Genomic DNA, 19,648 nt, shown 5'->3' with positions numbered 1-19,648 from the left:
TTGTCTTTATTGTCACACAGAAGATGTTGTTTCATAAAATAAAGGCCATTACCCAGGTGGAGTGAGTAGAAACCATCAGCTACTGTAAATCCAGTAATTACATTTTGGATTATTATGGAGAGAGGACTAATTTGTATTTCAGGACTATAATAAATTCAAAGAGGAGGGCTGCAGCGTTTTACAGCAGCAGTTTTTCTAATGTTGTTGTTGGTATTTTAGCACATCTGTCATTTGATAAATGGAGCCTTTTATAACAAAGTTATTGCATATAATGTGTATTCAGGACAGTGGAAGTTAAGCCTGTAAATATCACAGTGCAGCTCTTCATGCAAATGTTATGAACAAACATAACAAGAGACAATAATCTGAGCACATTTCACTCTTTCAGTCTGGTTTTTGGATGAAGTGCAGAACAAACCAGCAGCAGTGCAGCCAACATCATCTCACTGTTTGTAGCTTTCTGTCCTAACAAACAAATTGACCATCTGTTGACAATTAGATGTGCAGCAGAATAAAGGTTCCCTCAAGTGAAATCCTCTGACTGTTGAGAGTTTATAAAGTAATTTCTGCTCTGACAGTTGAGCAGGAAATGCAGCCATCTGTTTGATATGTGTGGGCTCCATCTCTGTTTTTAGTTACTCGGTCACATGTGGGAGTACAGGTCTGTGTTTTTTATTAGCAGTGTTTTTATTATTATTCCCAATGTTTATTGCATGCCTTCAACCTTTTATCTTCAGTCTGTTGATGCTGCTGGAACTGTGAATTTCTCATCTATCTATCTAAGAGTTCATTTCAAGCTAAGTTTCTTCAGAAGTGACATGTCGATGTCTGCAGACTCTGGAGAACCGGCGTGAGGAGGCGCGGGCGTACAGTAACCTGGGCAGTGCCTACCACTCTCAGCGGGACTTTGACAAGGCGATATCGTACCATACCAGAGTGCTGGAGCTGGCACAGGAGCAGAGCGACAGAGCGATCGAGATGAGGGCGTACGCTGGTCTGGGCCACGCCGCCCGGTGCATGCAGGTTGGTATAAAACTATAAGACCGTATAACTAGATTACACGGGGTTACTGTGGCATGCTGTCTGTCCCTGTGATAAATAAACATGAATCATGATGGTTCCCTCAGGACCTGGACCGGGCACGACAGTATCACCAACACCAGCTAGAGATCGCTCAGGAGCTGCAGGACAGAGCAGCACAGGGACGAGCCTCTTCCAACCTGGGTAGGTTTAACTGAGGGTCATGAAGGGGTCAGCTGGATGGAGGTAACACATGCAATAGGAAATGACTTGTTAAGAGTTATTGATTGTAGTTGTTATGACGTCAGGAGTTTCCAAGTAAAAATTTTTCTCTGAGTTGGAGCTTGGAATTTCCAGCTTTCCAATGTGTCATGAACGCAGCAAACCACTGGGCTTTTAAAGAACGAGGTGAAAAGTAATGAAGATGAGGAGAAGGCAGCGTAACTATAATCAAGCTGCACTGTCACCGTGGAGGATTTCTAGATGAACAGGAAGAGAAAAGCATCACCAGAAACAATCTGAATAAAAGAAGAAAGGATTGGTGAGTGTGCAGCTCGCTGGCTTTAAATTACTGGTTCATATTCAGTTCAATCCACCATCTGAGCTGACAGAGTAGTGTGTGAAGGTTCAGTAAAGATACAATGAGTGATGACTGAAATAAACACACCACAAACTACCTGTGACTGCACCAGAAGTTTCTATCAACAATATAGAAACTGTAGAAACTCACAGCATCAGGCTTTAGAAAGCTGCAGAGTATATTTACAGAGTATAACCTGTTCCTCTGACAGGCACTAGAGCTGATCAGTCACAGATCACATGGACATACATTATTTATTCTAAGCTGTGAGCCCTCTGTCAACACGGTGTCTGCAGGTTTCATTTATACAATGCTCTCCTCCCTGCTGTAATGTCAGTTATAGGATGTTTCTGGGTGTGATTGTGACTGTTGAGAGAACTAACGAGGAAGATCTTTGCCTAATCACAGCTTCCAGATCACATGGATTAAATGAATCCTTATCAGCTGGTTGTACACGGCTGTGGAGTTTCTATATGTGCAGTTAAAAAGTCTTTTATTGAACTATGTGAATCTGCAGAATCATGGAAACTAACTCTGCTTCTTAGTCTCATCCCTGATGTTTCTAAATGCAGCGTTCACTTCTTTCTCTTTCACCGCGTCGCCTCCACACGTCTGAATTTAAACGAATGCAGACGTCAGAGTCAGCGCTGAGGTTTCTTTTATTGCTTTCTGTGTGAATTTCAAAGTGTATGTGAGTGATGCAATTTCAGATAACACCTTTCACTGTCTCCCCTCGAGACTATTAACAGACGAGTGCAGAAGTCTTTATTCCATCTCTCCAGCGTGTTTTGCGTGCGGCAGCCTTTTACCGTCATGTGACCTGTCCCCTTGGTAACCATTGACCCGCTCTGTCGCTGCTGTCGCCACCGGGACTCAATAGACTGACTGGGTTTGTTGTCCTGAGCCGGACCAACTCAGTCTGCATTGATCTGCAGCTTTGACAGGGAACTCTTCATTTGTTACCTTTGTGATGTGTTCAAGCTCAAATTAAAAGTAGGAGCTTGTAGAATCCACAGCTCAGGAGGGGGGGGGGGTCGTGTGCAGTTTGAGGTCCTGTCACAGGACTGCAGTTCTGCCCCTCTGGCCAATCAACGCTCATGTTTTATTAAGGTTTTGGTTGGTTCTGGTTTCTGCGGCCACAGTGATATCTGAGAGCCGGTGAACCCGACTCCACCGCTGACTCGCCGCTCTGTGTGTGTGTGTGTGTGTGTGTGTGTGTGTGTGTGTGTGTGTGTGTGTAGCGTGTTACACCAGCTCCAGTCCACAAACACATCCCGTCTTCAGATGAACACAGCGCAGGATGTTCTGCTTCCTCGTCGCTCAGTGTTGTGTTCAGGCACGAAGAAGTCGAGTTATTTGGCGTCTGTGCTGAGCAGGAGGCGAGCGCACACACAGCGCCTCTGATGTGTGAAGTGTGGGTGAAGTCGCTGACTCTCCTGACAGACGAGCTTCAGATCAATGATTTACATCATCTCTTATGGATGATTACGTTTCTCTGACTCTCTCTGCTGACTTGACAACCCTTCACTCTCCTCTATTGTTTCCTCCTCTCCTTTCATCTGCTCTTCTTTCCTCCCTTGTTTCCTCCTCTCTTCTCCTTCACAGCATCCTCCCCTCCTCTTCTCTTATTTCCTTCTCTCCTGTCCTCTTCATGTTTTCCTCCTCTCCTCTTGTCCTTTATCTCTCCTCTCTCCTTCCTTGTTTACTCCCCTGCCCTCCACTCCTCTCTTTCTTTTCTTTCCAACTTACTCCCTTCCTCTCCTCTTCTCTTCTCCTCTCTTCTTTCCTCCTTTCTTTTTTAATTCCACCTTTCCTCTTTTGTCCTCTTTCTTGTTTCCACCTGTCCTCCTCCTGATCTCTTTTCTCCTCTCTTCTCCTCCTTTCCTCCCATGTTTCCTCCTCTCCTTAACTACTCTCCTCCTCTCATCTCTTCCTTTGTTTCCTTCTCACTTCCCCAGTTGTCGCCTCTCCTCCAGTCTCCTCTCTTTTACTTTTTTACCTTTTTTCTCCTCTTCTCCCTTTTTCATTCCTCTCGTCTCCTTATACCTTTCCTTGTCCTCTCCTCTCTCCTCTCCTCTCCTCTCCTCTCCCTCTCTCTCTCCTCTCTCCTCTCTCCTCTCCTCTCTCCTCTCTCCTCTCCTCTCTCTCTCTCCTCTCCTCTCCTCTCCTCTCTCCTCTCTCCTCTCTCCTCTCCTCTCCTCTCCTCTCCTCAGCTCTCTGCTCAGTCAGGTCCAAAAATATCTGTAGTGCTGCCCAGTGGAATCCTTAGTGATTTGTGATGGTTTCTTTTAAAGCTTAATTACCACTCTCCTTCCACCACATTCCAGTAACATATAATGATCACACACCAGCTTCATAGGTATGTTTCTTACCTTACATTTAGCCACTTTTGTCTCAGTGGGACCGGTGGCGTTCTTTGTTTCCCACAGTCATTTTCAGACCAGGATTGTATTGAGCTGTGGCAGTGATCATCATCATACAGCTCAGTCATCTGCTGCTTCATGTTAATATGTGTTAGCATTTCTGAAAGCACATTTCATCCTGATCAGAAAGCTGCAGACAGGAGATGAGATGGGAGAGAGGGGGAGCAGTGTGTGATGAAGATCTCTGGTCAGTTAAGGTGCTGTTGCTGGTGAGAGGGTAAAGGAGGTGAAACAATGAGCTGATGGAGGAGAAGAGCCTCATAAAGACAGATAGCAGTTGACCACGTCTGATTTAGTTGACAGAGCCTTTTGCAGCTCACTGTGGAGAAAGGAGGAGCGGAGATCACCGCTCTCCTCCTCTAATCTCTCCGTGCTGTTTCAGCTGAATTCCCTGTCATCAGATCTCAGCTAATTTTCCACACCTCTAATCCTCACAGCTCCGCTCTCTCCACACTGCGTCCCCTCCATGTCGGGGAATCCCACAGTCCTGCACGTCTACAGATAGCTGGCAGCCTTACAGACTTGAAGGGAGACTGTGTGTGTTGTGTGTGTGTGTGTGTGTCTTTGTGCACGTGCTCCTCTCACACCTGTGTTAGCAGAGTTAAGGAGGAGGTGTGTAACTGTAACCAGTTCTTCCAGCCAACTCTGCAGGCTTCTCTGTAATCCTCTTAGCGTGAGACCCTGATGAACGAGGTCTCCCTCTCCTTATCAGCAGCCTCCTCCTCTCCCTCACGTTTCCCTGCCTCTTACACAGCGTCAGTTTTTATCATTTCTCTAAACATACAGCTTTATATTTCATGCCACTACACTCTGCTTTTGACTCAATCACTGTCTGACTTCAGTGGTGAAATGTGTATGAACAACATTTCTCACACATGAACTGGTTTTTATAAAGCGTATGGTGCAGTGAGAATGTGCACACTTCAGTACCAGAGTGTGATATTCGGAGAGTAAAGAATAAAATATGCATCATTATTCTGTTGGTTGTTAAACAGTTTCTCAGAGCGTGAATGCATTTTTTGCAGTTAATATCCATCTATAATAGCCCAATTAAAGATGCAATTATAAACTTAATTTTAATTCATTGCCCAGTTTTATTATTCTTTTGTTCTGTCGGCTGTTGTTGTTTCACATTCAGCATCTGTGCTTGTGCCTTTTTCCATTTGTGCCTTTATTGTGAAGAGCTTTGTAAAGTCTTCAGTTCCAGCACCATCAACTAAATTATCATCGATCATCCATGTGAGGTTTGATGGTGACGGAGATGAGACGATGCTTCACAGGTGTATGCGTGATGAAATAGTGAACCATTGTGAGTGTGGCTGCAGTAAAAGGCCAACGAAAGGGGAACGAAAGCTTTCAGCCTTGAACAGACACAGAGGTTTATGCGTCTGACTGGAGGGTTAAAGGAGAAACTGTGACATTATTCTCTCATTTTCTTATTGTCACTTAATTCCTGATAAAGACCAGAATGTGTTCTCTGTCAGCAGGTTCACTGCTTTCAACTGCAGACCTAAATAAATCTTTAACAAACAGCTGGGCAGAGCAGGTTTTAACTAATGTAGCTCAAACAGAGGAAAAAATAACAAACTTAAAGTCGAGTATAAAGTTTTAAATGTATCTACATAAATAGAAGAGTAAACACTTCACCCTGTCTTTCTCAGGCCCAGATGAAGTTACAGGCCTCAGAGAATTACATTAATGCAACGTAAAGATAAAAGAACTTAAGCATCGACAGAACAGAATGAACTAAATTCATGCTTCATTTGATAATTGCATATTTTAAACTTATACATTTAAATCAGGAGAATAAATAGAAACCCTGCTGAGCACCGAGGCTGCAGCCGTCACAGAAACACTGATGATACCACTTCACTGTGGGTTTTGGTCTTTTCATGGAGTTTGTTGACAGTAAGAAAAATGCAGAACATCACCAGCCTCGTCTGAAATAGTACAACAGAGCTGGAGATGTGCCAGTGTTTCTGGAAGGAGGAGTTTACAGTCAGTGAATCTGAGCGCGCTCCTCTTCCTCCCTCCACACAGTTTGACGTGAACGCCACGTGTAACCTCTTCCATCTGGTGTCTGGACACCCCCTGTATCCCCGCTTCCCCTCTCTCATCCGCCCTCTGTGTCTTTACTGCAGAAACAAACACACTCACACCATGTCCGACGTGTACGTGGTCACTAATCTGGAGATTTTCACAGAGCATCAGCAAGAAGAATCATTACAGTGCACTACTTTTTTGCTTCATCACTGTACATTGTGCCTCGTCTGCAGTTTTCCTCCGCTCCCTCCCCTCAGGACCTCTCTGGCTCCTGTAAGCTTGAAAACACACTGAAAAGAAATCAGACTGAAAAGGTTTCTATTTGCAGCAGTAATGTGAAAAGGTAGATGTGTAACCCAATCACGTTAATCCAGTTATCTTTGCTCAGACTTGGACGTTAATCAGACCGAGGTAACCCACTTAATGTGTTTACAGGAGAGTTGTAATAATCACAGTTTTGCCTCAATCTGGTTCTAATCAGGTTAATAGTGTTCAGGTAAACACAATAACAGTAAGAGGGGAGACGAAGGTCACAGCCAAACTCACCTCCAAACAGAAACACCGCACTGTGAAGGTCCTCTGTTTTATTATCGTATAGATTTAATATTGGATTATTACCCATTCACTTAGCTGTGAGCATCGTCATAATGTTGTAGCTGCTGGAGGAGGATCTGAGTGTAACTGCTGACGTTTTGCAGAACAAATAAATCTCAGTTGTGCAGAGTAATTTTAGCCTAAAAGTTTTTTTCCACTTAGAACAATAAATTAAATCTGGGAAGAGGAAAGAAAGTGAGATTACTTCTCTAGGAAAAAGAAAAGGACACATGATTCTAGAAACTTCATGAAACCAATTGTTTTCTATTAGAAAAAGGTTGAAATTATGTCAAATTTCTTTCAGGACTTTTTGGAAAATAGACAAACTTCTATCTCCCAGCATTCACCAGCCTTCCTCCTTCCTCTCCTCCTCTGTCTTTCTGTGTCCTACGCTTCTTCCTTAACTTGTATTCTCTCCTCCAACGTTTGGGTTGTTGACAGAGGAGGACACATCATCATCACAGAGAGCTGGTACGTTTTCCAGTTTCTTCTCCCTGGACAGGGACAGAGGAAGTCGGTGTGGAGATCCACAGCAGCAGAGATGATCAGATTTCCTCTGTAGCTTTTGAATTATTTACTGCTCTGCACTCGGAGCTCTGACAGACACACTGCTGTGCTTTCTATTCACATTCATACACATGTGCTCTCTGAGTTTGTTCATCACTGCTCCTACGTGAACATTCGTACATGTGTTCTCTACTTCTAACCTCAGTGTTGGATGAGCTGTAGACTTGACTCCCTGAAGACTCGACTAGACTGAGAGTTGACCTGGTAAAATCCAGTCTTGCTCTGTTGACTTCCCTCAAGTTACTTCAGACTTGATTTGACTTGTTTTAAATGACTTGAAACTTGACTTTGACTCATCCTGCTCTGCTGATCGACATAAGATTGACTTGGACTTGTTTCAAATGACACAGTCTGTCCTCACTGCTCTTTACTTGGAATTGACTCAAGTGTATATTTGACTAAAAGCTGCTCTGATAGCTGAGCAGGAACTCCTTTCATGCCTCCCTCCTCCCTCTGTTTGTCCCAGGCATCATACACCAGATGAAGGGGGAGTATGAAGCAGCACTGAAGCTCCACAAGTCCCACCTGTCCTTCGCCCAGGAGCTGGGTGACTACGCTGCCCAGGGGAGGGCCTATGGCAACATGGGCAACGCCTATCACGCTCTCGGCATCTACGACCAAGCTGTCCGCTACCACCGCCAGGAACTACAGATCTCACTGGAGGTGAACCCCTCGCTCTTCACAGGCAGCATTCAGACACTCGTGTTGGGAACAGAGCTGTGAAACGTCTTTGTGTTCCAGGTGAACGATCGTCCATCGCAGGCCTCCACGCACGGTAACCTAGCGGTGGCGTACCAGGCGCTAGGCGCCCACGACCGGGCTCTCCAGCACTACCTTCACCACCTGACCATCGCACGAGAGCTTCGAGACACTCAGAGCGAAGCGAGAGCGCTAGGCAAGTTAGACAAGAGGGAGACACACTGAAGACAGAGGCATGAGGATTTTCCTTCACTGGAAAGTGGAATTTACTCTTTTGATTTTTTTTTCTTTCTCCAGCAAACTTGGGAAACTTCCACAGCTGGAGAGGTGAATACGCTCAGGCCTTACCGTACTACCAACAGTACCTGACCCTGGCCCCGGGTTTGCAGGATCTGGAGGGAGAAGGCAAAGTTTGCCACAACCTCGGCTACGCTCACTACTGCCTGGGACAGTACAGAGACGCTGTCAGGTCAGACGCTGAAGTCATCAACGCTCCTGTTAGAAACCAGTTAAACCTCACTAACAAATGACCCTTTATAAACTCCGGATGTTAATGTCATGATACATAAATGCACTGTTCTGTGTATACAGTAAATGTTGGTGAACATTAACTGCATGTTGTGTTAATGAAATGTTTACTTCTTCCTTTAACGTCACCTTGGTTTAAAGTGTAAGCGACTGTGACGTGCTTTGCATTTTTCATCCATGTCTCAGGTATTATGAGCAGGACCTGGCCTTGGCGAAGGACCTCCAAGACAAATTAGCCCAGGCAAAAGCCTACTGTAACCTTGGTCTGGCCCACAAAGCCCTGGGGGAGTACAACAAAGCAGAGGAGTGTCAGCGATACCTGCTGTCTCTGGCACAGGCCCTGGACAACACGCAGGTCCCCTACTGATGTCCACTGAATGATAAAGTGTAAAAAGCTGTGCTCTGGAGAAGGCGCGGTTGTTAATCAGTGTGTGTGTGGTTTTATTTGTCAGCAGGCAGTTTTCAGGGCCTTCGGGAACCTCGGCGACGTGTGTGTGTGTCGGGGGGATCTTCCAGGAGCTGTGAGGTTCTACCAGCAGCAGTTAACTCTGGCTCAGAAAGTCAGTGATCAGAAGATGGAGGCTGACGCCTTCTCAGCACTGGGATCAGTTCACAGGTAAAACACAAAGATTTCCAGCTGTGTGATTTGCTCTGCCTTTTCCCTCACCCCTCCCTCCCTCTCTCTCTCTCTCTGTAGGCTGCTCCGCCAGCTGGACACAGCCCTGTCCTTCCACAGCCAGGAACTGACCGTCCGAAAGGATCTAGGTGATCAGCAGGGGGAGTGCCGCGCCCTCGGCCACCTGGCGGCGGTGCACATGGCGCTGGGAGACTACGCTACGACCTTCCAGTGTTATGAGACCCAGCTGGGCCTGGCTCAGGGGCTCAGGGATGCCCGTCTGGAGGCCCAGGTCCACGGGAACATGGGGATCACCAAAATGAACATGGGGGTGTTTGAAGAAGCTATCGGCTATTTTGAGCAGCAGCTGGCCATGCTGCAGCAGCTGAGTGGGACTGAGAGCATGCTGGACAGAGGCAGGGCCTACGGGAACCTGGCAGACTGCTACGACGCTCTGGGAGACTACGAGGAGGCTATCCAGTACTACGAGAAGTACCTGACTGTGGCTCAGAGTCTCAACCACGTCCAGGACCAGGAGAAAGCCTACAGAGGACTCGGAAATGCACACAGGTAGCTGGACCCGGGAAACAAGTGTAGAAAGTGGTTTGTGGTTTAAAGCTTTGGCCTAATTTAACTTCAGGAGCTCTAAGCTGAAGAAATGTAACGTGACAGCTGTGTGATTAAAGCTCTTGTGAAAATGTTAATTAAATGTAAAAATGGCTGAAAGGCTTTAACTAGTTTTCACTTCAGTGGCAGGTTGAGGGCTTCACAGCAGCAGCAGGGTCCACGAGTTGTCAGTTAACATTCAGTGACGGCCTGATCATCCTGAGCCAAATGATAATTTGATGACTGAAATTTAAAATCAAGAGATGTATAGGCTAGCTGTTTCCCCCTGTTTCCAGTCTTTATGCTAAGCTAAGCTAACAGAACTTTGCAAATCAAAAGTGTCTTCCTTCTGTTTCGTGCAGCTGCTGCGTTTCAGTGCTCTGGACTTTCTGTTTACATTCATGTTAATATTTACGTCATGTTTTCAGATATTTCTGTTCTGTGCTTTCCCATTAGTTTGGCTGTGCCTTTCCAGTACAGGGCAGCACTCATGCAAGATGCGAGATGAGATTTTCATGCCTCAAGCGTACAGTTCATACATTTTACATTAGAATCAGGATAAGAATGAAAATAATCCTAATTCACTGAGTGTTTTAATGGTAAGAAGCAGCTGTGGTGATGGGCTGCTTCACAGACTGTATCCCCACATTAGCCTTTTCTCATATGAAGACACACAAGTAATGTTCACTGACAAAAGAACAAGGCTTAATGATGGGTTGCCTTCATCCATCTGTTGTAGTGTGTTTCTGCTCTCCAGAGTGTGAATGAGATGGTAATGAGGAGAGCAGAGCCACTGATTTATCTCAGTGAACACAGCCTTTTTAGAGACTTCTTCTTTTGCTCTCTTTCTCTGAGGACACAGAGCTGTTTCTACAGCACCGAATCAAAACGTCCTGTTATTACAAACCACTTTGCTTTCTTGTTTGCTTTCTTAAATTGCCCGTGTGGCGTTCTTACAAGAACAAACCAAATGCAAAGAAATAGATGATTGACCCCCTGGGTTTTTTCTCCCCTTTCTTCCTCCTCCTCCTCCTTTTTCTCTTCCCTCTCTTCAGGTCTATGGGAAGTCTCCAGCAGGCGCTGGTTTGCTTTGAGAAGCGGCTGGTGGTGGCCCATGAGCTGGGTGGGGAAGGAGGGGGCAAGGCTCAGGCCTACGGAGAGCTGGGCACCTTACACAGCCAGCTGGGCAACTACGAGCAGGCCCTCTCCTGCCTGGAGCACCAGCTTAACATCGCCCGCACAGCAGGGGTAAGGATTTACCTGCAAGAGGTTCTCGGTTCACCTGTCTGTTTCTTCCTTTCGCCCCTGCTGAATATGACAAATTATCTTCTTTATGAAAAGCACATTATGCACAGAAATGTGTAGTAAATCCTGCTTTAACTGTCAGGATAAATCCCTGGAGGCAGAGGCGAGCGATGCTCTCGGAGGCGTTTATCAGCTGATGGCAGACAACGAGACAGCGCTACAGGTTTGTACACATTCAGAATACATCATGTCTCAGTATTTCCTGCCGCTCGTTCAAATGAACAGCTTGACATTTTGTGAAATACGCTTATTCTCTGTCTCTGAGAGTTAGGGGAGAAGATGGACACCATGTCTTTTAGCGTGGTGTTGACTGTCTTGTCTAACTCTCTGCAAAGTATTTCCCACAGCATCATTTAGTAACCAAGCTCTCCTTCTCTAGTGGCACCAGCGGGCTTTGGATATAGCAGAGCAGACCAGATGTGTGAGGAGCCAGGGTCGAGCCTACGGAAACCTGGGACTGACCTACGAAGCCCTGGGAAACTACGAGCGGGCCGTGGTGTTTCAGGAGCAGCACCTGAGCGTGGCAGCGCAGACCAATGACCTGATCGCTAAAACTCTGGCCTACGGGAGCCTGGGAAGGATACACCATGCACTGCAGAACTATGCACAGGCTGTGATGTACCTACAGGAAGGTGAGAATTCAGTTTGTGTCCAGTGTTTTCTTGTTGTTGGTCTCCACCACCTCCTGAATGTTGTAGAGAAGAACACTGATGAGAAGACGGGCTGGAAAAGCAAAACAATGAGCTGAAAGAGAGAGGAGGGAGGCTGCAGTCAGCACGCCCTCCACATACACAGTCGTTTAATCCGTTGTTACATATAAAACAGATTTCATTTATTCTTTAAATATGTTTTTCTGACTTTGCTTCCCCCCAGGAAATCCAGCGTTGCTGGATCGACCCATTACTAAAAGCATAACATGCCTAAAAAAAACAACTTTGGCTTCTGCATCACAAATCCAGTGTTTTGTCCTCTGAAGGATGCAGCACACAGAGGGACGTCCTTCAGAGGACGTGAAGGCCGGGCTGAACCTGCTCCTCTTCCCCAGATTAGACTGTGTAACCCATAAAATGTCCACTGTGGAATTTCAGCTCCTCGTGATGTTTGATAAATTTTTACAACAGAGTCTCAGAAAGATGTAAAGAACTTCTAAAATAAGTTCCTGCTCGACTTTAACAAGCCAAGCCTGGATCTGTCGACTCAAAAACAAATGACTGTGTCACGTGAGGAAATCAAGTCAAGTCACAGATACTGGTGACCACCTAAATGCAAATACGTGATAAACATGACTTTGTTTTCTAATGTTTCCCAGCTTCACACGAAAGTGACAACAGGCCGTTAAGCAGTGGGGTGTTGGATACTCAGGAATGTCAGGCCTCCTGAGTCAAGATGCAGATGTCTGATTTTCTGAAAAGTTAGTCAGAGCTTCACCTTCCCCTGTAGTCACACAGACGGCACTTACAGAGGCTCTGGCTCTTAGCGCAGACTTTGATCTGCATGTGACTTATTTTAAGTCAGAGTTGTTTAGGCCTGAAAACATTGTGAGCTGCATTTCTGAGATCCTGAAGAAGCATGAAAGGTATTCATGAGTCTGACACAGGCTAAGAGATCAGTGCTGGGGTGTTTACCCTGGAGTGTGTTTCCTTCAGACAGCTTGTTGTCAATAATCCTGTTTGATTTAACTTCTTCTAACTCTTTGAAACACACAGTCTCTCATCTCTCTCTGGTTGTAAAACTAGCATAGTTGTTGAAAATAATCCCATTTGAATCTCTTTCCTAATGTGTTAACATGCAGACACGCGCTCGTACAGAGACTGAGAGTAATTAAAACACAACCTAATTGTAATTAAATTGTATTTAAAATGAGCCGTTCAGGCTTCATCAGGTCTGTAAGACACAGCCACAGTTTGTCACTTAGCTCGCAGATCCTCTGGATTTTAATTGATCATTAACTGGAGAATTCGGCTCAGAGTTGAGGTGAGGACGGAGCTGAAGCCTCCAATTAACCTCCGCAAACACTAGAGGGAAACACAGACAGCGAACATCACAGGGCCAGACAGACACCAACAGGCAGAGAAGTGTGAACGCCAAAAAAACCCTGATGATTGATGAGATTCTGCTCAGTCTGAGAGCCTAATGAGAACTAAATACAACCTGCCACGACTGTCTGCGCCTTCATAGCAGAGGAGATAAAACTGTGTCTGAGTCAAAGTGAAGAGCGAGACAGAACAGCAGAATAACAAGAACATGGGCGAAGAAAGACAAAAGGAAGAAAGAGAGAGAGAAAAAAGAACGGCAAATGCGAGCGCCGTCGGCTCAGCACGAGTTCGCCTCTGCGCAGCAACAGTTGTCACGAGCGTCAAAGTGCCGGGACGTTCAAAAGAGATGATTTTCACATCAGCCTGGAGGAAGGAGCATGTGATCTGCTCCTGATCTGCCTCTCCCTCCTCTCCTCAGGTCTGCGTCTGGCAGAGCAGTTAGGTCGCAGAGAAGATGAAGCTAAGATACGCCATCGCCTGGGTCTGTCTCTGTGGGCCAGCGGAAACCTGGAAGAGGCGCAACACCAGGTGTGTGTGTGTGTGTGTGTGTGTGCACTCACAGCTGCATATCCCCAGTATCTTAACTTGTGCCTGCTTCAGAACCTACTGTACATCTCCAGTGTGAAGACAGGATCAGAGATTTATTGCTCCGGGGATGTTTTGGATGTTAGTCCCATTTTTAGAAAGGCAACAGCTGCCTCCTGTTCACAGAACCACGCTCCTCATCTGTTGAGGTAGAACCATCCTCTGCTCGCGCTCTAGACGCCCTCGTTGAGATGAGAGTGGAGACAGGATGAGCAGCTTGACATCAGGGATCACCTGAGTCCTGTCAGTCCTGTTCCTTCAAAAGGACTCAGGAAGTTACAGTCCTGGGAAGCAGTAGATGCTGCTGGACTCAATGATTGATCAATAGGGATCAATTAAATCAAGTTATAACCCTCTGGACTCTGTTTATCCATCAGGGGATACACTGAGCATGTTGTTTCAATAGTAACATAACTTTATTTATAAGTCATGTACAGACAAAGCTGAGAGAACCAGTGAGAGTGATGAATTAATATTTTCAGACATGCCTCAGCTTTCACTGTAGATAAAGTTTATTATACATATATTCCTTAGAGTTCTCTGTAGTAGTTGTGTGTGTGAATAGTGAAACAATATATTTTAGTGACAGTTCATGTTATCGTTCATTTTTTCTACATTTGTTTAGGTTCTTTAAAAGCAACAAAGACAATAAATGCAATAAAAAATCTGCAAAAATGAAACAAAACAAACTTGGACTGAAGATGGTTAATTGGATTTATTAATTTCATTCAATTTAACAACCAATAAAGTGACATAATTACAACATCTCTACATAATCCTGATCCTGAGATTCATACGTTTATGATTAATGAATTGAATTTAATATCAGGCTTATTTAAAATCACTTAGTATTATTTTTTATCTGCATTTTTTCTTTTTTTCTAAAGCGAATGTTTAGTGTAGAAAAACAGAAATGATGCAGTGTGAGCAACTTAACAGTGAAAACAAATGAAAAGAGGATGTTGCTGGTCCACAGCAGACAAACACTATCAACATGATACCCAGCCAGTTGTAATGACTCCATCTTTGTTTGGCTGCTGTTATCTGTGGCTGAGTTTGATGGAGAGGAAGGAGGCAGAACTCTCCTCCAGCTTTCCTCCTGTTCGCTCAGTGTGTTGTGTGTTTATACTGCCACCCAGTGGTCAGTACTGTAACAGCTGCTTCATTCAGGTTTGAAGTAATGAAATCAGCTGCTTCTGTTTTTAAAAAACACAAACAGGTGAGGAATGAAAGGAAAAACCCTGAAATCAGAGGAGGAACAAATGCAGCTGCAGCTTTAACTTGTCTTATATATGAGTTTATGTGTGAGTGTATATGACCGTCAGTGTGATGTGTGTTCCAGTTGTACAGAGCATCCGTGCTGTTTGAGACGATTCGTCACGAGACGCAGCACAGCACGGATTACAAGCTCTCTCTGTTTGATCTGCAAACCAGCTCGTACCAGGCTCTCCAGAGAGTCCTCGTCAGCCTAGGTAAAATCAGCCGGCCTCTCCTCTTGTGTTGTTGTGGTGTAGCGTGGATCACTGTGCCTCGTGTTGTTTGTGAGGTGCCTCTCACCTTTCCTCTGTCTGTGTGTGCGCCTGTTAGCAGTGCACACATCATCACCTGACGCTGTGTTTCCACTCAGGCCGACACGATGAGGCTCTGGCCATAGCCGAGCGCGGGCGAACGCGTGCCTTTGCCGATCTGCTGGTCGAACGCCAGAAAGGAAGTCAGCAAGCGGCGAGCACGGACCCTTACATTCCAGTAACCGTAGAGCACATCCTGGAGACGGTCAACGGTCAGAGGGCCATGGTCCTCTACTATTCCCTGGCAGGAGGTTTTCTGTACAGCTGGCTGATCTCTCCAGGAACAGGTACACACACTTAAACACACCACACAGCTTCAGGTCATTTAAAATGCTCCTTACACATATGCCACCATCATCTTCAGGGGCACCCAAAGTGGTTGTTTTTATAATTTGGTGAACCAGCTCTTATTGGCAGCGAGCTCCCTGAGCCTCTGTAAACCTCTGTGAGTCTGTATGAGTGGACGCTGGAGCCAGGCCAACATCTAACGGGTTGATTGCCATGACATTTACTGAGAACACTCACTCTCCTCAGTGGATGAACACTTTTATTTTGGACTCTGGTATTCTAATTGTCATGACATTTGAGGGCATTTAAGGGAATAAACCTTTTGATTTTAATCACGTTGTGACTTTAATGACAGTCTGACCTTTCCACTGAGGCCAGCTTCATAGTCACGGCTCCATCAGTGCTGGAGCCAGACAGTTTTGAAAGGTGTGGCCAGGTTGAGACCAGTACTAGGTCTCAACTGTGGATCTAAAATAAGCTCCTGATAGTTTGTGGATGTGCAGACAACAAGAGAGAAACAGTCTTCTTCTTTATTTTCAGTTGTTATAATTATTATTTCTTTTTGGATCTCTGTCTCTCTCTGTAGAGTTTGGTTCTTTTGTTCTTGTTCTTATTTTCATCTAATAAATTAGCTTTGTTTACAGACCCCTCCAGAGGAAACTATAATTGGCTGTGTGGTGCTATGTGGGGTGGCCAGACTGTCACCGCCACCCCAGGCCTCCACCTGAGCCCCATCACTGGTTTATTCCAGCACTTTGTAAATAAGAGTGCAGCCTCTGAGTTCCACTGGATACTTGGGTTTAAAGCTTTTAGCCTTGTTAATAATTAAGATATAAAATCTGCCCATACAGCGTAACGTGCACTAATTCACTCGTGTTTTTCCCAAAATGCCACAACAGGTATCGTGAAGTTTAGCGAGGTGTATCTGGGAGAGACCGGAGCAGAGATGTCGGAGTTCCAGGATGGTGGTGGGAGCCCACAGGGAGGAGGAGGAGGAGGAGGAGGAGGAGGAGGAGGAGGTCCTCTGTCTCTGGAGCAGTACATCTGCAACGCCAGAGAGGCTCTGGGAGTGGACAGCCATTACAGCAGGTAGTGTGTTTCTTTAGTGATAACCTTCATTTATCCAGAGACTGGCAGATACTTTCTTACAGACATTCAGGGTTCTCAGAGGATGACTCCTGCTGACTGTGGTGAGCCCTGATGTCCAGTACTTTATGATCAAATATCTGAGAAACTACAAGGCTAACAGTGTTCCCTGCAGCCTGAGCTGTGCTGTGTGCAGTGGAACAGAGCAGGACTTATTGTCGCACATCTCCAGTCAATATAACACCAGAGAGGGGAAAGCAAGATAGAGGAGCCTCACGCTGCGTGTCGTCTGTCTTCCCTCTCTCCTGCTCTCTCCTGCCATATTTCCTTATCCTCAATTATCCTGCCCACAACTTCAGGCCCTGCTTGGTACAACTGGACGAGTCTGTAAATCACTGCCATGTGTTGTGTCAGCAAACGTTCCCCGACACAAACTGCGTCTCAACTTTCTGTGAAAACCACTGCAGCAGAGTTACTGTAGCCAGCAGCCATTCATTGCGTCTGTCGCGTGTGTGTCTGTCTGTGTGTGTTTGTCTGTGTGTGTGTTAAGGCTGTGGTGAGCCTGGAGCCTTCCCTCCATTTGTGTGCGATGATTATGAATCCTGCTCATCCACAGCATGAAATGTATTTGCACATATTGCAGCATTAAAACACTTTCCAACCCACCAGTGGACGTTTACTGCCCTCTAACGTGTATCCAGGCAGCAGAAAGTGCTATTTTAACACAGATCAAATCTCCCTGAGTGTGTGAAAAGTGCAGCCAAAGGATTCCATAAAAAGTAATGATGTTTACTGATCAGTCCAGTTCATAAGAGTCCTGTATTTAACTTCTGCTTGTTTCTTTCTTTCTGGAAAAAGACCAGTTCTTCTCTTGGTAACGGTGTCACACAGTGAGCACCCAGACCAGCAATAAACTGCAATATTAACATTGTTTATTATCTCATAAGCAGTGTCATTACTTAACCTGTCATTTTTAATTTCAAATCTAAGCCTCAAGGACGTGGTTAGTGGTGACCTTCCTGAAGAGAGGATTCTCTGCCGTAGACTGGCTCTGGCTCTGAAATGAAACATCTGTTCTTTCTGAACACAGCCGTAATAATTCCTGTCGTTGTCTGATCCACAGAGGTTGTTCCAGCAGCGAGACCGAGAGCGAAGCTGGAGATCTGTTAGAGCAACAGTTTGAGGAGCTGAACAACAAACTCACCTCTGCCGCCGACCCCACAGGCTACCTCCGCATGGTGTCCAGGAACAACCTCTTCAACAGGTTTGATCTTGGGTTTTAGATTTCACATTCACAGTCCCCAGAGGATGAATCCTAATGATTTTAGTGATCCTCTGAGTTTTCCTCTGGAGCCACGAGCAGGTCAGAGGTTTTCAGTTAAATATCTCAACATCTACTGGATGCACAGATGCTCCTGCTCCCCAGAGTAAACCCTGACTTCTTCTCTTTGATTTATATATATTTATTCGTCATGTGTGTGTTCGTGCCTTCAACAGGAGCAGTCAGAGCATGACCAGCCTTTACAGCGCCACAGTCTCTCCAGTCAAAGACAACTTATCGTCTCCTCCTTGTCGACCGAGTAACATCAGCAAACCTCCTCTACGAGCCCTGTATGACTTACTCATAGCACCGATGGAAGGGGTGTGTACAGCATGCCTGTGTCCTGGGAAATATCTGCTTTATATTTCAACACCCAGCCTCTTTCCATTTACTTCTCATGCTTTTTTTAACGTGATCTTTTCATCTTCTTTTCTCTCCAGGGCCTCATGCACAGTAGTGGACCCGTGGGCAGACACAGACAGCTCGTATTAGTGTTGGAGGGAGAATTGTACCTGATCCCATTTGCCTTGCTCAAAGGCAGCTCCTCTAATGAGTACCTGTATGAAAGGTTCAGTCTCATCTCTGTGCCTTCTTTAGCCAGCCTGGGAGCCACAGTCAAGGTAGATAAATCATAATTTAAAAACAACTTTGGAATCTTTCTAGAAAACTTGAATAAACGTGAACAAATATCTGATCTGTGTTCTGCCCACAGCCTCCTTCTCGCCGTGTCGGTCCCTCACTTTGCACAGATGGAGGTTCAGTGGCTGCAGTGGTTGGAGCTCCTCGCCTGCCCTCCAGCGTGATGGACCGCTGGTTGTGGGGGCCTTTACCTTCAGCCCAGGATGAAGCTCTGTGGCTGGGGGAACAGCTTGGATGTCACCCCCTAACTGGAGCGAATGCCACGAAGGAGCGTGTACTCGCCGCCCTGAGTCAGGCAGAGTGCATTCACTTTGCAACGCATATATCCTGGAAGCTCGCCGCTTTGGTCCTCGCCCCCGGCCCAGAGCACGCTGGGGGAGAGGGGGCAGGAAGCCGACCCAAGGAGAAATCACCGTGTGGGGCGTCGACCTCAGGCGAGGCTGTGGACCAGGATGGAAAGGTCAAGGGTTCGTTTTCAAAGAGTCACAGCAGCCCAGAGAGACTCAGGGGAGCAGACGAAACGAGCGAGGACGCAGAAAGTGTGTGTGAAGTGGAGAGTGTGTGTGACAGCCCGCCGCTTCAGGACTTCCTCCTCACTGCTGCTGATATACTGGGCCTGTGTTTGACCGTCAAAGTGGTGGTTCTCAGGTAAAACTTACACATTCAGCCTTTTAAAGAGCCTGTTTGGTCTGACGGCTCACCTCAGTCCTGATTCCCTGTCACCTCAGGTTGTACCCGGAGTCCAGCAGCAGGGTGTCAGCTGACGGGGTGGTGGGTCTGACCCGAGCCTTCTTGGCTGCAGGCGTCCAGTGTGTGTGCGTCTCTCTGTGGCCTGTGCCGATAGCTGCCTCCAAACTCTTCACACACACCTTCTATACAGCCCTCCTCAACGGGACCAAAGCCAGCGCTGCTCTGACCGAGGCCATGAAGACGCTGCAGAGCAGCAAGCACTTCTCACACCCCTCCAACTGGGCCGGTGAGCAAACAACCCGGGCCATAAACACTCAGGGTCCACTCACTAGCTTCCAACATCTCACAGTATTCATCAGCTGACAGAGAAAAGTTCAGCTGGTCCTGGTCCTCATGGATGTTAAAAGTGATTTAAAGGACTCAGACTGGAAAAGACACAGCAGGCAGAGAGGAG

The 19,648-nt window shown here is 46.2% G+C and overlaps 1 protein-coding gene across 3 annotated transcripts in view; it reads left to right on the top strand.

Moving 5' to 3' along the window:
• Positions 1-19,648, top strand: part of ttc28 (tetratricopeptide repeat domain 28) — a 91,378-nt gene that overhangs the window by 65,959 nt on the left and 5,771 nt on the right. For all 3 annotated transcript variants that reach the window (XM_018697109.2, XM_018697101.2, XM_018697117.2), the window contains exons 7-26: positions 835-1,023; positions 1,128-1,224; positions 7,694-7,890; positions 7,969-8,122; positions 8,224-8,395; positions 8,641-8,809; positions 8,910-9,070; positions 9,152-9,640; positions 10,732-10,924; positions 11,064-11,144; positions 11,361-11,613; positions 13,436-13,545; positions 14,945-15,074; positions 15,230-15,457; positions 16,358-16,547; positions 17,668-17,808; positions 18,042-18,186; positions 18,306-18,485; positions 18,578-19,152; positions 19,233-19,480. In XM_018697109.2, the coding sequence (XP_018552625.1) occupies positions 835-1,023; positions 1,128-1,224; positions 7,694-7,890; positions 7,969-8,122; positions 8,224-8,395; positions 8,641-8,809; positions 8,910-9,070; positions 9,152-9,640; positions 10,732-10,924; positions 11,064-11,144; positions 11,361-11,613; positions 13,436-13,545; positions 14,945-15,074; positions 15,230-15,457; positions 16,358-16,547; positions 17,668-17,808; positions 18,042-18,186; positions 18,306-18,485; positions 18,578-19,152; positions 19,233-19,480 (4,102 nt within the window). The remainder of the gene's footprint in view (positions 1-834; positions 1,024-1,127; positions 1,225-7,693; positions 7,891-7,968; positions 8,123-8,223; positions 8,396-8,640; positions 8,810-8,909; positions 9,071-9,151; positions 9,641-10,731; positions 10,925-11,063; positions 11,145-11,360; positions 11,614-13,435; positions 13,546-14,944; positions 15,075-15,229; positions 15,458-16,357; positions 16,548-17,667; positions 17,809-18,041; positions 18,187-18,305; positions 18,486-18,577; positions 19,153-19,232; positions 19,481-19,648) is intronic.

This window comes from Lates calcarifer, linkage group LG9, assembly GCF_001640805.2.
Source record: "Lates calcarifer isolate ASB-BC8 linkage group LG9, TLL_Latcal_v3, whole genome shotgun sequence".
In the NCBI taxonomy this organism is placed as follows: domain Eukaryota; kingdom Metazoa; phylum Chordata; class Actinopteri; family Centropomidae; genus Lates; species Lates calcarifer.
Note: the sequence above shows the minus strand (reverse complement) of the source record. Positions and strands in the feature narration are given on the sequence as shown.